At 37.9% G+C, this 16929-nt stretch overlaps 1 protein-coding gene across 3 annotated transcripts in view; it reads right to left on the bottom strand.

Moving 5' to 3' along the window:
- Positions 1 to 16929, bottom strand: part of LOC128738513 (solute carrier family 12 member 4) — a 427692-nt gene that overhangs the window by 57208 nt on the left and 353555 nt on the right. For all 3 annotated transcript variants that reach the window (XM_053833713.1, XM_053833715.1, XM_053833714.1), the window contains exons 7-8: positions 12884 to 12966; positions 3408 to 3510 (exon numbers count right to left, since the gene is read on the bottom strand). In XM_053833713.1, the coding sequence (XP_053689688.1) occupies positions 3408 to 3510; positions 12884 to 12966 (186 nt within the window). The remainder of the gene's footprint in view (positions 1 to 3407; positions 3511 to 12883; positions 12967 to 16929) is intronic.

Here is a 16929-nt window from a genome sequence, read left to right as displayed (position 1 = left end):
GTTTCTGTATTACAGGTAAACTGTCAATTTGATACTTTTACCGGAGATTTTCAAACAGGCATACCTGTTGGGCAGGTTGAAAAAGTTAGAAGATCGAACGACAATCGAACGACGAAAGTACTCCGATTTCGTTTCGAATTTGGTGTGTTTGTTCCTAGTTGAAAAATTTTAGACCCATATTTTTTATTGTACGCTTAGGGTGCCCCTTTCTGAACTAGGCTGGCGGAAAGCATGACATTTTTTCATGCTTTCCGATTTTATTTCATTTAAAACTTCATAACTTTTGAACCACTGAACCAATTTTAATGATTTTAGTTCTAAATAAAAGATGTTTCAATCAACTTTGCAGAAAATATATTCGGCTGTAGCTCAGAGCATTCTAAACTACAAAAACTTTGAAACTTTGAAGAAAGAAAGAATGGCAAACATGATAATTTTTGAAGCCACCCTAACTCAGAAAGCGGCACCCTAAGCGACCAATAAAAAATATGGGTCTAAAATTTTTCAATTAGGAACAAAACCACCCAATTAGAACGAAATCGGAGAACTTTCACATTTGATCCTTTTTCTATTAATCCCAGATTTCAATAAAAGTTGTAGGGTAAAACAAGGCAAACCATTCCCTTACACAAAATTTTGATCATCGTTCGATTTTCTGACTTTTTCAACCTTCCCAACAAGCATGCCTTCTTGAAAATCTCTGCTAAAAGTATCGAATTGGCATTTTACCTGTGATACAAAAACCTTAAGTAAAATAGGGCAAAACAGACTACTAGATTATCTTGCATTAAAATAAAATTGTTCATATGCCTTTTTCCTAAAATTCTTTTTCTTTTCTAACCATAGAATCTCAAATTAGAGAGAGTTTGTGCATGATTCTTTTAAAACTATTAGGAAATAGGGGTGAATGGGATAAAATGGGCTACTTGCCGTCATTTCCGCGCGACCAATCGATTTCTTGTGATTTTTTACATAAGAAAAGTTACTTTTTACCCCTTAAAAATAGCGGCAACAAAAAATTCCGTTTTTTCGGTCGATTTTGCCCACTGTGCAGTGGTTGGTTCGCCCTAAAAGAATTCTTTGAGAAGTCTATCCGCCCAGTTAGCTTCGGGGTATGTTCGAATCTTGCTTGGGCGGTGCTGTTATAGAGTCAGTAGAATCGTTGCAGTAGCCCAGTAATTGTCCTGTACTCTGATAACCAGCTACGAAGTCTGTAGATAAAGAAAGGTCAAGTTCTGAACGACGTTTACACCCGCTAAGCAAAACCTTGTTTTAATAAGTTCACACTTCAGAAGGGGTGGTCTTAAGCGCCAAGTAAAAATTATCCGGGTATAACCTTTTCCTTGAAGAAATAAGCACACAAAATTTGTATAAAATTGGAGCACTTTTAAATTTCAATATTGCTTTTTCATGGAATTGCTGATTGTGAATCTTCAAGGTCCATAGTTGGAAGTTGTGTGTGAAGTGTACCTTATATTATAGACGTTGATTTATCTGGAAAGTCGGCATACAACTTTTAATTATCATTATAATTACCAATTAGTTGCTTATTATATTAATGTACCTCGATCAATCGAACCTTATAAGACCTATATTATCGACTGTCCCGCAATGGGGAAAGAGTCTGACTGCTGTGAATAACAATCCTGAAAGTGACACACCTTGCAAGCATGAGCCAAGCCGAAGGATACGAGTTTATTGCTAATAATGAGTCGTAAAATCTATAACACTCGACTTCGTCATTTACTACGTTATGCTTTTATTTTGCTTTGCAAACCAGGTTATGCCGATGGGAGTAAACAATGACCTCACATTAAAGAGGTTTAACTGTTCAATAACTCTCGGCTAGTCTAGTCATCATAAGAACGTAAAATGGTACTAACAATTCAATTTTGTGATTTCGTTTGACTGTCTTGTTATAATTTTTACATTCTTCATTGTTCAGTGATTTCAGACATCAGAGTCCATTAGGATGTTAGGAATAGTATTCCATTAGTAACAGTGTAAGATTGAAGAGCTTATTTATCGTTTAACGAATTACGTAGGACAATGGTTTCCAACCATTTTGGATTTAGGACTCCCCGGCGGAGTTCCGTGTACTATTTTGCTGTAAGTAAGTTGATTTTTGGCGTATCCCCATGTGGAAAGCGCTGACATAGGATTTCAGTTTTAATTTCGTTTCAGCTGTTGCGTACTGTAAAACATTACGAAGTTCAAATTTTATGACACAGAAACACTTTTTTTTGATTTTCGGTGTAAAAACCAACTCGTGTCTGTTTTTTCTGTTAATAAACTTCTTCTTATCTTCTTTCAAACATCAGTTTCATATTCCATGTGGTTATGATAAATCCTTATTGGTCGATGAGAACCATTTTGGGGTAGCACCATTGTTCGGTGGTAGTTTGGAAAGAAAACGTAGGGGTTCAGAAGTGATGTGTATATAAGTATCAAATTTCTTCTGGTTTTAGAAGATGTTTCACATTCCCAACGGCTAAGCCGATTAGATTGAAGAATAATTGATTCTATTGCTGGCAGATTCAGTCATCAGGTTTTCGGCGCCTTTCGCAGTGTTCCGAAATGATTCGCATGCAGATGCGTCGATGGTAGGCCAACATATCATCCGAAAGGCGAACAATGTAGGCGATAAATAACGTTGGATCCCGATAGAATCGATAGAACTTTTTGTTTTTTGTTCTATTTTAAAGCTCCATAAATCGTCTAGCTCAGGATTGAAACGATAAAAAAGAGGGACAAATGTTATAGACAAAATTCACTTTGTACCGTCATAAATCAATACATCCGTTTTCCGTTGCCACCATCAATAATACATCAAAACAACAATAAATCAGTTTTGTTGCCCGAATTAATTCAACGCTGGAATTTGACCTTCCTATTTATAGATATTAGCAATTTGTTCAGTGCAACAATGTGCTAATGTTTCGATTGTAATTACTGAGTGTTGGAAGTTGGCGAAATGCATCAGGCGCTTCTTATATTATACCTCACTTTAAAATTTATTTGTGACATATACAAATTACGACTTGAACGGTACATGCTGACATTGCTAACAAAGCAAAGTTGTTCCTATCGCTTGATTGAATGCTAGATGTATTATTGTTCAGCTTCTGTGGAATTCCAGACCATTATTTTTCAGCGCATTGCTATGAAATGTTGGACAGTTTGTGCCACAATATATTAACAATAAAAACTTTACGGAAGCAATACCACTTCGCATTCTGGCAGGGTAATTGCATTTATTTTATCCAAGAGCTTTTATCGTTTTCCGCCTCCGGCAGCGGGACATTAAGTAGCGGTCAAGGGTCGCAAAAGCAGCAGGCTATTCCCCGAATTGGATCAAGCTTTTAGAAGCGAACAACTGCAACGGCATGCAGGTGTACTTTACTTACCAGTACGATTTCAACCGCACCGACGATGTACATGGCAGCCGCGAGCGTTGTCCCGGTGTAGAACAACATCCCGACTGCACCGCCGAATTCGGGCCCGAGCGATCTGTGGGATGATAAGGAAATAGTTTAAATTGGAGAAAAATTGTTATGCTGGAAATGTGTCAATTAAATTGATTGGTCACCATCCTGATAAGGATTAGTCTATTACACTTTCTAAACATCCAGTTACCCACAGTGATTTCAAAAATATTTTACGAATTTTTGACAACATTAAACCACTTTTCCCGAAAAAAATATGTGCGCTGTGCTCAGATTTAAAGACCAAATAATTATGTGCAAAAGTTTAAATGAGAAATGTTAAGAAACACCAAACAAACCTTGAGAAAAAAAACCGGAAGCATCAGAAGGGTAAAAACAATTCTGCGAGCAAAATTACGCAGCTCTTTTTTTTTATTCCGCCATTCAGTAAACATAATTGAAACCTGAGCCGGAATGAAGCACTCAAGATATCGCAAGCGAAAACTTTTCTCTGCCCACGCTTCTTGGTACGAAAGTTAACATGGTAATTCCTGGGCCTGAATATCAAACACGGAATGAAACAAAAATATGCGGTACCGTAACTGAATTAGAAAACAGAGTGTTGTGTTCCACGCCCGGGGAGGAGATGTTGCCCAGCAGAGAAACGGAACTTGCGCTTGCTTTGGAAAGTGCTTTGCTGGTTCCCTTCAAGGCTATGATGGTCTGACAAAAAGTTGGCACCGACCAAAGAAGAAATACCCGACCGACATTTGATTCAAAAGTAAATATGCCGAAGGGATTGGATGCATTGTTGGCCTTGTCCACCACTGTGTGTTGACTTCTGGGCGAGCTTTCGAAAGTGATGAAAGTTGATCCGCCGTAGTTTACTGGTCTGCTGGTTTACTGTTTGCTTTCTGGTTGAATAATATTTTCATTGTAATTATATGGCAAAGTAGGAAGGATAGTTCAACCCATTCGAAAGCAAGAAGAAAAACATGCTGCGATGATATAGAAAATCAGTAATACTAGGATACATACCGTAGTTTAGCCCCCAACTCCAACTTGGAGGCATTATTGAAACGATTTCAGAAGTTTCCAACGCTTTTTGAACAACCACTTTTGAGAACAAATTATAGAAAGTTGTGCATACAACTAGTATAAATTGGGCAAAAAAGACCATTGATTTATTGCGGTGAACAATGTTGAATTTATATAGTTTTAGTAACGTTTTTGCTGCAGTTTGACTTCTAACGACTGAAAATTGAAAAGAACCGGGCTTGAACTTGCATATTTGCTTGGCGCGTTAGAGCAGAGCGAGATGCTGCCCGGAAAGAGATTTTATTGCGATAAGAAACGTCAGTAGTGGAATTACGTTTTTGCACAGGAAACCCATTTAAGTCCGGAATACTCACTCAATGGGACTATTTCGTTAGAAAAATATCTTTACAGATGTTTCATTTAGCAATAAGATTGCTTTGAATAGAGCGTGATTCGACTACTTGAGCTTATAATCTGATTTTCAAAAAATTGTTTATGAAAACCACTAGAGGAACCTAGAGTGACTATCTACAGAGTGGCGACCTGGCATCCTAAATGTATGCAATGAAGAATCTCTTTCTATTTTCTGCACATGCGATTGATAGGTCGGCTGCTCGATTGGAATGACACTGACAGATAATTGTCAGTCCAATTTTGGCAGTGTCGTCACTCTGTATATAGTCACTCTAGAGGAACCTAATAAAACTTACACTCAAAAAAATCTGCACGTCAAGTTTATGTGAAAACATACGTAATTCTCGTCCACACTTTTCATGTAACATTCACGTGAATTATTTGTAACCCGCACTCATACTAACCAGTTTACGTGCGATCCCGGTAAATTTGATCATCTTTCCCGTTAACTAGTACAGTAGGATTTCGAATTTGGCAACAAATGCGTGTCGCCTATGTTGCCAAAATAATATGAAAAAATTGAATGTAAGTGCGTTAGAAATTGACTAAATGTTATTAATCCACCATTGCAACCTTTTTATATTTACAAAATCCGCCAAGAGCTTCCGTGCAGTGCAAGTAAGTTTTTGGTGACCTGCGGTAAGACGTAGTCCTACGGCAATAAAAATATTATTGTTCGAAACATTCTATAACCGCAAACTTTTTTTCATGAAAACACTTAGGGCAATATTTTTTCGTCATTTAATGTATGTATGCGGAAACTGACTTAAGCATATTTTAAGTAAAATATTTGTGTTGCCAAAAACGGACACTTTTGACCAAACTCGTGTTTTTAGTCTTTGAATTTTTTTGGGAATGGAGGGGAAAGAGTGGAAAGGAGGGGGGGGGGGTTAATAGGTAGCTACGCTTAACAAGTTGTCGTTGTGACTCCTGGACTCCGCATTGCACAAAAGGTAGGAGTCACAACGACAACTTGTTAAGCGTAGCTACCTATTTACCCCCCTCCCCCCTTCCTTTCCACTCTTTTCCCTCCATGCTCAAAAAATTTTCATTACTTTCCCCTACCGTTCCTCCATCAATTGTAGAACCATCGTTTCAAAAAAAAACGGATACTTATGTTGCCAAAATCGAATCATGCCAAATTCGAAATCCCACTGTACATGAAGTTCATGTAAGTTGCCGTACAGAAATTTGCATGATTTTTCACGTGGATGTGACGTGTCGGTTTTTTTTTATTGTAGAATTGTTACTTGTGATTCTAATTTACCATTGAACGACCCAATTATTATTTTGGCTCATATACCGAGATTTTCCGGTTCATCCAATTTATCGTTTTTCGCACCAGACACTTTCTCACTTTTCAATAAAGAGTTAACGTCTTGACCATGTATAGGGTCAGATATAAGTAAAAGCGAAAAAACACCCGGTGGTGAGGGTGGTAGAAGCACTAAACTTGCCGTACACGAGTAACAATTTAAGTTATGACCAAAATTGGTCACGAAAACCGCAACAAGAGTACAATAAAACTCACATTGTTACTTGAGTTGCGACGTCCGGTAATAGATTGCCTTTTTCTATCGCACTGACTAAGTAGATAACAGTCTATCTTGTTGGTGGCAGAAACTAAGTGCAATCATATAAAAATAATTATAGTCGCCGAAGCGATTGTGTAGTGCACAGGTAGAATGATAGAATTGGGCTAAACAAAAGTAGGTAGGGGAACTGTGGGTAAGACGAACAGGTTAAGAAGAACAGCTAATATAATACAGAGAACTTATGATTTATAAAATCTAAATGCAGTTTACTTCAGTTCAATATATTGTTTTCAAAAGCAGCTAGTGAAATATTTAACAAAAAATGTTTTTCAATGTGTATTTTGAGTATTAAAAATGGTCCGAAAAAGTGAACTTTTTTAGTGCTGCGGGTGAAACGGACAATGTGTGGGGGTAAGATGGACAGGTATTGTAAATCGCCCCAACTGAGAGCATATTATTATTTTTGACCCTTAACAAATTGAATACGTAAAATTAGGTAGTGCAGCGTGCAAAAAATGAAGGGGGCAGTCCACCCCCTCCCAATAGAGGCAGCCAATACGAAATTGTTTGGCAGCGGCAATATGAACAAGCATTCCAAAAACTGTTTCAGGCCTGGCCGCTGCTAATTTGTTTGAAGTTCACGTTTGCCGGTTAAATTTTCATTTATATGCTTGAGATATCACTAAGAAGCAAAATCAACCATTTTATTATAATATGTTCATTGACCATCTTACCCACACTAGCAGTTGTCCATTTCACCCCACCATTATACATTTTTTTAAAGTGTTCACAATTTTTCATACGCAAAAAAAATTACGTATTATTTCAATGCAGACGTTGCTTGAAAAGGTGATCAATCGAAATACTTCATGCTATGGGCAACATTTTGGAGTTAAACCACTCAAAAAGCTTAATTTCGATGGAAAAAAAGTTACATCCAGACGCAGTATTTTTTCCAATTTTTAGTTTTTCTGCACTTTATCAAAATTGGAAAGTTCTAAATGATGATGGAAACGTTCAGACATCATGAGATAGCAAGATGGTTGGATGCCCATCAAAATATTTACGAATTTTAGTGCTTAACTAGTAGAATCAACCACCTGTCCGTCTTACCCACCCTGTTCGTCTTACCCACAGTTCCCCTATTAGACCACCTAATATAAGGGTGCCGCAGTAGTTTAATCGGTAAAACATTTGGGTATCAACCGAAAGAGCACGGGTGCGAGCGCCACCTGCCATTGAACGACCCAAAATATTTTTAGCTTATACCGAAATTTTCCAGTTAATTCTATTTATTATTCTTCGCACCAGACACAACCTCGCTTTACAAAAACAAATTTTTTTTCAGTGACTTTCATGAGAAAATACTCATCAGTTGCCTGTTAGAGGGTCAAATCATGGAGTTCTGCTTCAAGCTATTATATTTTATTAACTTTGAGAAAAAGAATTTTGAAAAAGGAAGGTGCAAAGACGAAAATGTGGAATATTAATTATTCATGGAACCGCCGTAACTCAGAACTGGGGTACCCTAAGCGCCAAATATAAACAAAACAGGTACCAAACTAAAAGAGTTTAGAGTAAAACAGAGCTAATAAGACGTAACAGAATCAAAATTTGCAGTGGGTGAGACCAAAGATATTAATTTATGCCAAAATTCTTATAATATTAAACCAAGTAATAAATCACTTCGTTTGTGTTGTGCTCTTTAAAATTTAAACTTTAAATTGAATGTTTGACCGAAAATTTAATTTCATTCAAATTTTGATTCAATTTTTCTCAATTGACGAAACAATGAACAAACATAAACTGGTTGCAAGAAATTGTAACCAATTTATGGCATGTTTGAACTGAAATTCAATTGTAATTCAGATCAAACTGACTTAAATTTACCTTCAAAATAAAATACAATCGTAATCGAAGTATAAAATATATAAAATACTAAAATATCATCAGGTGATAAATGAAATCAAAAACATTTATGATTGGAACAATTATAAACTAACAAAAAGTAATCGAAGCAGGTCAAATTGGCCCTGAAAACAGAACAAATCACTCAGAACTCTCAGCGGTGAAACAGGAACAGAAACAGAAACAGAAACAGAAACAGAAACAGAAACAGAAACAGAAACAGAAACAGAAACAGAAACAGAAACAGAAACAGAAACAGAAACAGAAACAGAAACAGAAACAGAAACAGAAACAGAAACAGAAACAGAAACAGAAACAGAAACAGAAACAGAAACAGAAACAGAAACAGAAACAGAAACAGAAACAGAAACAGAAACCGAAACAGAAACAGAAACAGAAACAGAAACAGAAACAGAAACAGAAACAGAAACAGAAACAGAAACAGAAACAGAAACAGAAACAGAAACAGAAACAGAAACAGAAACAGAAACAGAAACAGAAACAGAAACAGAAACAGAAACAGAAACAGAAACAGAAACAGAAACAGAAACAGAAACAGAAACAGAAACAGAAACAGAAACAGAAACAGAAACAGAAACAGAAACAGAAACAGAAACAGAAACAGAAACAGAAACAGAAACAGAAACAGAAACAGAAACAGAAACAGAAACAGAAACAGAAACAGAAACAGAAACAGAAACAGAAACAGAAACAGAAACAGAAACAGAAACAGAAACAGAAACAGAAACAGAAACAGAAACAGAAACAGAAACAGAAACAGAAACAGAAACAGAAACAGAAACAGAAACAGAAACAGAAACAGAAACAGAAACAGAAACAGAAACAGAAACAGAAACAGAAACAGAAACAGAAACAGAAACAGAAACAGAAACAGAAACAGAAACAGAAACAGAAACAGAAACAGAAACAGAAACAGAAACAGAAACAGAAACAGAAACAGAAACAGAAACAGAAACAGAAACAGAAACAGAAACAGAAACAGAAACAGAAACAGAAACAGAAACAGAAACAGAATTAGAAACAGAAACACAAACACAAACACGAATAGAAACACAAACAGAAACAGTAACTGGAGCTTACACTGGAACTGGAATTGTAATTGGAACTGGAACTGGAATTGAAACTGGAATTGATACTGAAATTGGAACTGAAACTGTAACTGAAACTGGAATATAAACTGGAACTGGAATTGAAACTGGAACTGGAACTGAAACTGAAATTGAAACTGGAACTGAAACTGGAACCGGAACTGGATGTGGAATCGGAACTGCAACTGGAACTGAAACAGGAACTGGAATTGAAACTGGAATTGAAACTGGAACTGGATCCGGAACTGGAACTGAAACTGGAATTGAAATTGAAATTGGAACTGGAATTGCAAATGGAACTGGAAGTGGAACTGAAACAGGAACTGAAACTGTAACTGAAACTGGAACTGGAAGTGAAACTGGAACTGGAACTGAAACTGAAATTGAAACTGGAACTGAAACTGGAACCGGAACTGGATGTGGAATCGGAACTGCAACTGGAACTGAAACAGGAACTGGAATTGAAACTGGAATTGAAACTGGAACTGGATCCGGAACTGAAACTGAAACTGGAACTAAAACTGGAACTGCAACTGGAACTGCAATTGGAACTTAAACTGGAACTAGAAGGGGAACTGGAACTAGAATTGAAACTGGAACTAAAATTGAAACTGGAACTGTAACTGGAAGTGGAACTGGAACTGAAACTGGAACTGGAAATGGAGCTGGAACTGGAAGGGGAACTGAAACTGGAATTGGAGCTGGAATTGACACTGGAACTGAAACTGAAACTTGAACTGAAACTAAAACTGGAAGTGGATTTGAACTAGAATTTGGATTGAAACTGGAACAGGAACTGGAACTGGATCTGAAAATAAAACTGAAGCTGGAACGGAAACTGGAACTGGAAGTGGAACTGGAACTAAAACTAGAACTGGAGGTGGAATTGGAACTGGAACTGTAATAAGAACTCAATCACAAACTCGAACAGTAACTGGAACTGGAATTGGAACTTGATCTCAAACAGAAATTGGAGCTGGAACTGGTATTGGAACAGGAACAAGAACTGGAACTGAAACAGCAACAGGAATTGGAACAGGAATAGGACGGCCCATCCGCCCGGCTTAATGAAGTTTAGGAAGAACTCAGGTTGTTGAGAAACAATTAAGCTCTAAGTATCGACCAATTACGGAACGAATAAGTAGAATATTGTAGTGAAGAACCAGCTAGAACATTAGACTGGGTAATTGCCTTGATTTTAGAGGAAGACCTAAACCCTACTAAGGGAGCTAGTGAGAAGAATTGTTAGCCCAATCTACAGAAAAAGCGATCATTAGCAAATCCCATAAAGTGGAAGAGATTCTAACGAGATAAGTATCAGTTGCTCACCAAGAATTTAAGTAAATTGAACCAAAATTGAAGTGATAAACGAGTTCCTGAATTTGGGAACACTGGTGACTGCTGATATTGACTCCAAAAGATAAATACAAAGATCTCTTGTGGCTGGTAATCATGCTTACTCCGGAAGACATTGGTCAAGTAAAATTCGTTGCATCACGAAAACCAGTAGTCTTCTACGGCAATGAAAATTCGGTTTTGTTAGCGGAGGATTAGGACACTTGGTGTCTATGAAGGGAAGATGTTGGCACTTACGGTGGAATACAGATGAATGGTGGAAAATGGAGAATGCAATCGAACCATGAAGCGAACTAGCTGAGGGCAGAACCACCCATTGTTCTGACCGCAGTATGTTAAATAAGCAAGTAAGTCGATCGAGTGAGTGCGTCAGAAAGCTCCATAGTAAAAAAAAGTTCCTTTTTTGGCAAGCAATCTGTAGTTGTGGAATGCGCTTTCGTAATTTTAGAAACGAAAAACTAATAAATTTACGCTTTTTTGGTTGGTACCCGAATGTTTTATTCATTAAAATACTGCCGCCCATTACATTAGGTAGTCTTGTTTTGTACCTAGTTTTGCTTTATTCATCCAATTCTATCATTCCCGAATACGCACCACACACTCACATGCGACGATATTATTTTACTATGACTGCTCTTTGTTTCTACGGCCGATAAAATAGACTGTCAGTGCGATAGAAACAAGCCGTGCGTTGCCGACAGTCGCTCCGGCAGTAGTAAATTTATGATAAAAACTCTTCAGAAGAAAGGCTTCTCTGGAGTAGTATAAGATTGCTTGCCTCTTTTAGCTCAGGAAAGCTGTCACTAATCAAATTCGACCAAATAGTGGTACAATGACAATGGGATTAATTTGGTTTCCAAAGACTAGAATCCGAGTAATACCCCGGAGCTAAGCAAATAATATTTAAAATAGCTAGGTGCATTGGAATATGACTCTATTCGCTGCGCTATTATGTACTTAGGTAGCAAAAATGTAGAATAACTACTATGTGTTACTACGGCTGAGTTATAACTAATTCGAGCTTGAAAGTTTTGCATCTATTGAACAATGACGTTGGCTAGCTACTAAAAGACCCTAGACTTTAACGGTGGAAACAGAATTGCTAATTTGCTTTCCATCAATGTGTATAATTTACATCGGCTTAAGTCTGTTACTAAATTATATTACTACCTCGTTACTCTTTACTGCTGAAAGTATTTGGATCACACGCTTATATTTTTAAAGTAAGTTAGAACTTCTAACTTCTAGAAGAGTGTTAGAAGGATAACCTTTTTTTTCTCAAAATTATGGACATGCTATCCTAGATAATAATTTGATTTACTTATTTATTTCAAAAGTCAAATTTTATCCATTTGAAACCCTTCCAAAGCAAAATATTTGAGAGGAGGTTTTGCAAAGGCTATCACTAGTGCTGGTTTAGCCAACATTATGTTACCAAAAATTAATGGAATGATGTCTGAGACAGAGCCTGTGAAGCGAAAGTTGTAATTTGAGTTTAATGCTAATAGCTTAATACTATGCACACAACTGCTATTCGAAAACCAGTTTAATTTATCGACATTTTCCGAACGTGAACTCAATTTCGCAAACATCGCAGGCGTGTAATTATTTAATTACGGGGAACTTATCCTCTCTTCTGCGAACATTAGGCTTTCCTTAGGAATCAGTGAGCTGTTTCCGATTGCTTAAACTTTCACTGCAAATGACAGTCTTCGTATTTTGGGATCACAGTTATCCGGTTAAATTTTTTTTTGTCTAGTGTTTCTTAATTTGCATAAACGATTGAAGAAGCTCATCGTTTAATCTTGCTTCGTATCTCCAGAGATATTTTTATTTCAAAAATTTCAATAAAGAGCTCACAGCTCGATAATTATGTTCTCCTAATTTTCAATGAATAAAAATGTCAGGAATAAAATTTCAATTATTTCATCCCACTAAGACCTATTGTGCGAAGGCGCTTCGAAACACCGAAGCGAACCGGTGGTGTGCCGGTGATGAATTATTTTCCCCGTCTAGAACCAATTAGAGAAGAAATCACTGTCGACGACGATCGGTTCGGTTAGGTGAAAATCCTACCGTTGTTGATACCTTTACTTACCTTGATATCATGAAATAGCTCCCGCCCGCAGGTACCACCCCGTTCGTGGCAATCGCAGACATCGAAATGGCAGTCAACATAGTCTGAAACGAAATGGAGAACGGGGTAGGGGAAGGAAGCGAATTCCAGGGAGCAAGGCATCAGTTTCGATGGAACGGGGAAAAGAGAATGGAAAAGAGCATTTAGTAAAATATCATCACCATCTGGGTGGGTATATTGTATGTGGGTGGTTTTTGATAGAGCGTATGATTTAGTACGATGTTAGATGAAAGTTAAGGGGGCGGGAAGGCTGACATGGTAGTGCTTTACTAATTGATTTTATTTCCTGAGGGCGAGGATGAATGAACATTAGAAACTATCAAACTATCTACAGATGGGCTAATGAATGCGGTCCGATGAATAGCCGTACAAAGAGCTCCGAGGGAGAATGGTGTGATCGTAAACTTTTGCGGAACAAAAGTTTGCATTGAATCAGATGATTTCCTTTGTTACCGGGAAATGTTATACCGTAAATGTCACACAAAACAGAATGAATGGATGAATAAAATGCATCAAAGTTCACACAGTTGAACGTCGGTAATAAAAAAACTGTTTCGAGCTATGTGGCTCCTTCCGATAGAATTTTATGAACATTTCTCCAAAGTGAAATAATTGTATTTTCTCCGAGTAGCAATGGGTTGAAACCTTTTCCTGTATTAACATCAGTCACATTCACAACTATTGGCAGGAACTCGAATATTCCGAAATTACAGATAGACAAAAAGTAGAAAGAAAAAAAATAGAAAAAGGGACAGATCCGTGTCATTACAATCATTCATCGAATTGTGCCCGAACAATTTCTGCCGGTTTTCGTCCTGCCATAAAACAGTTTCCTGCCGAGCGTGTGAGAACGACCGGACAGTCAAACGAGGGAGGAAATGAATTATGTCGAACGCCGAAATCTTTTGAAAGGCAAATAAATCATATCTCCCAATTGGAGGCGTCCTTTCTGCTGACAGTTTGACCCACACTCAGCCAGCAGTCAGCCAAACTTGAACCCGACCGGTCGGTCCGACCGGACTCTCGGTGGCAGGTTTTCTACGGAAATTGTGAATTGAAGTTTAGCGTACGCCATTTGCTTCTTGACCTGTTTACGTGAAGTTGTATTTAAATTTAAATGTTTATTACTCAGAAATGGATGTGCTTAAATACAAATCTTTACAGAATACAGTACCATACAGAATCTTGTCTATAGTGTTTATAGAAACTCAATCGATAATATAATACAAATTAAATTTATTAACACTCTAATCGATTTATATAATGCGATAGGAAAAAAGGCAGAGTGAAAAAATATTTATTACATTTATTAATACTGTCAGAACTGTAGTTACTAATTGTTAAATGAGATAAAATACCATTTCGAACTTAGTAACTTTTTCAAGTGAGATCACCTTAGCTTTCACCTAAGTTTACGGTTTTATAAGAGCCTCATACATATCACTGAATAATCCCATTGAAGCTTTAAGGCATCAACATTTATATGTTGATAGCCATCGAATAAAAGAATTCAATGAAAATCCATGTTTTGCCTCGTTTTGAAAGCAAAAACATTAAAAAGTTGTGCCATGAGGGAGTCGTAGATTTTTTTCTCGAAGGGGGAAGTTTTCCCCCTGTATTTTCTTTTATAAGTAATAGGTGTTTAGTAGGCAATTCAAGCGAACATAAACAAAGCTCCATATGTATTATGAAGCTCTGTATGGCGAGCAGTAAAAGGGATTTCTAACAGGGATAGTGTGGTAGTGTCTATAATATGGCTTATTAATAGAACATGTGACCGCAATTGAGTTAGACTAACAGGGGAGAATAATTCGCACACAAATCAAAAGAAGTAAAAACCAATATGGCGAATTGTAGCTATATCAAAGTTCTGTCAAAGGTATTATAATTCGAATTAGCGTGTTTAGTTGATTTTAAAAATAGTGTAACTCAAACTAAGTTTGATGGCGTTTGCAATGGCGATGGCGGGTTCGATAAGGCGGAGTATGGCATCGGTTGGGAAATAAACGAAATATATCATTAGGTGGGATGGCCATCAATGACCGTCTATATGTTTTAAGGATTCTACTCCAGCTAAATCGTCATGTACGCACCAACGGAGAAAAACCCGGATGTTAATTTATTTATTTATTTACCAACAGACATATTGTTGTCCTAATGATAATTAGTGTAACGAAGAATGTTTAAAAAGTTTTGTCAAATAGTCCTACGAAAGTGAAATGAAAGTCGAACCATGCTGACACTTGGCTAAAAATTCCTTGTAGTCCGACGATGGCCCCGTTTGATGCATAATTTGTCCTTTGAAATGGTATTTGGAGGAACATTCTGAAGTCGAAGAGGTCGTGGTTGAGCTCGTAGACTTATATGGTTGAGAAGCCATGGACAATTTGCCCTCGCCATCAGGATATCAGCTACAAGGATTGCTCGGCACAGATTTCTCCTGATTGCTAGGGCGTCCACTTCAATTAGCATCAGGCCCGCTTTGTATCTTGGTAGCTGGAGCGGGTCGTTTCAAGGCAGGCGACGGAGGGCGAATCGAATGAATTTTCGTTGTATTTTTTTTAACCGATTGACGCCGTTGAGATAATGGGAATTCCAGGCCGCCGAACAATATTCCAGCGTCGGACGGACAAGCGCTTAGTACAACTTCTTCAAGCAATGTATATCGGTGAAGCTTTTCGCAGTTCTCATGATTAGGCCAACTCTGCGGGATGCTTTAGCAACGAAGTAGCTGATGTGCTGCTTGTAGGTCAGCTGTGAGTCAAGGAGGACTCCCAGGCCTTTGACGTAGGACTTCTTTTTACCCAGTTCACCTCCTAGATGATAGTTGAAATGTATTGATCGTTTTTTCCTGGAGAACATCACCACTGAATACTTGGTAAAGTTGAGCACCATTCTATTTTCGTAGCACCATATAGAAAAGCTCTCCAGTTGCTGTTGCAAAAATATGGCGTCTTCAACTTTTTTGACGTCGAGATAGATCTTAAGATCATCAGCAAAGGAAAGCCTGGGTCCTCGTAGCGAAAAGTTTACATCGTTGAAATATAGCACGAAGATGAGCGGGCCTAGATGACTGCCTTGTGGAATACCGGACGTAGTAACAAACTCGCTGGATAGTGATTCTCCGATTTTAACAGCCAGATGCCGATCATCCAAGTAGGACTTCAGCCAGAGCAGTAACGTGCCGTCAAGTCCCATCCTATCGAGTTTGGCAAACGCAATTTCATGATTCAACTTATCAAAAGCAGTAGAGAGCTCGGTTTAAATGGCGTCCGTTTGGAAACGCCTCGACATGGTATCCGTAGCATAAGTAGTAAATGAGAGGAGATTCGTCGTGGTTGATCGACGTGGCATGAATCCATGTTGAAAATCGTCGATGAATTGCTTATGATGGTAGAACACTGGTTCCAAAATTACTTTTTCGAATAGCGTGGATGCCGCACACAATGCGGCGATACCTCGATAATTATCGATGTCCTTTTTATCGCCTTTCTTATGAACTGGAAACAAAACGCTATTTTCCGGAGGGTCTGAAAAATGCCGGCAGAGACAAATTGTAAAGATGACGAAGAGGAGCAAGTAATGAAGTAAGGATGAATTCCAGAATACATAGTTCGGAGTCTAAAGTACAGGTATCATAATCCAGAGGGTCCAGAGCTCAGAAAGTCCAGCGTCCATAGAATCCAGAACCTAGAGTCCTGAGTCAGAGACTTGAGTATAAAGTCCAGAATATGCAGTTCGTAGTTTAGATTGCAGAATTCGCAGTCCTGATTTCAGAGTCCAGTGTCCAGCCTTCCGAGTCTAGAGTTCCAAGTCCCAATTCCAGAATTCACAGTTCAGAGTTTAGAGTCCTGAATCCAGAGTGCAGATTCCAAAGTGCAGAATCTTTACAAGATCTGACTTCAGAGATCAATCTAGAAACCAGAGTCCATATTCTAAACTTCACAATTGGAGTCTAGAATCCAGAATACAAAGTCCAGAGTCCAATGATCAGAGTCCAGTGCCCA

This window comes from Sabethes cyaneus, chromosome 2, assembly GCF_943734655.1.
Source record: "Sabethes cyaneus chromosome 2, idSabCyanKW18_F2, whole genome shotgun sequence".
Classification (NCBI taxonomy): Eukaryota; Metazoa; Arthropoda; class Insecta; order Diptera; family Culicidae; genus Sabethes; species Sabethes cyaneus.
Note: the sequence above shows the minus strand (reverse complement) of the source record. Positions and strands in the feature narration are given on the sequence as shown.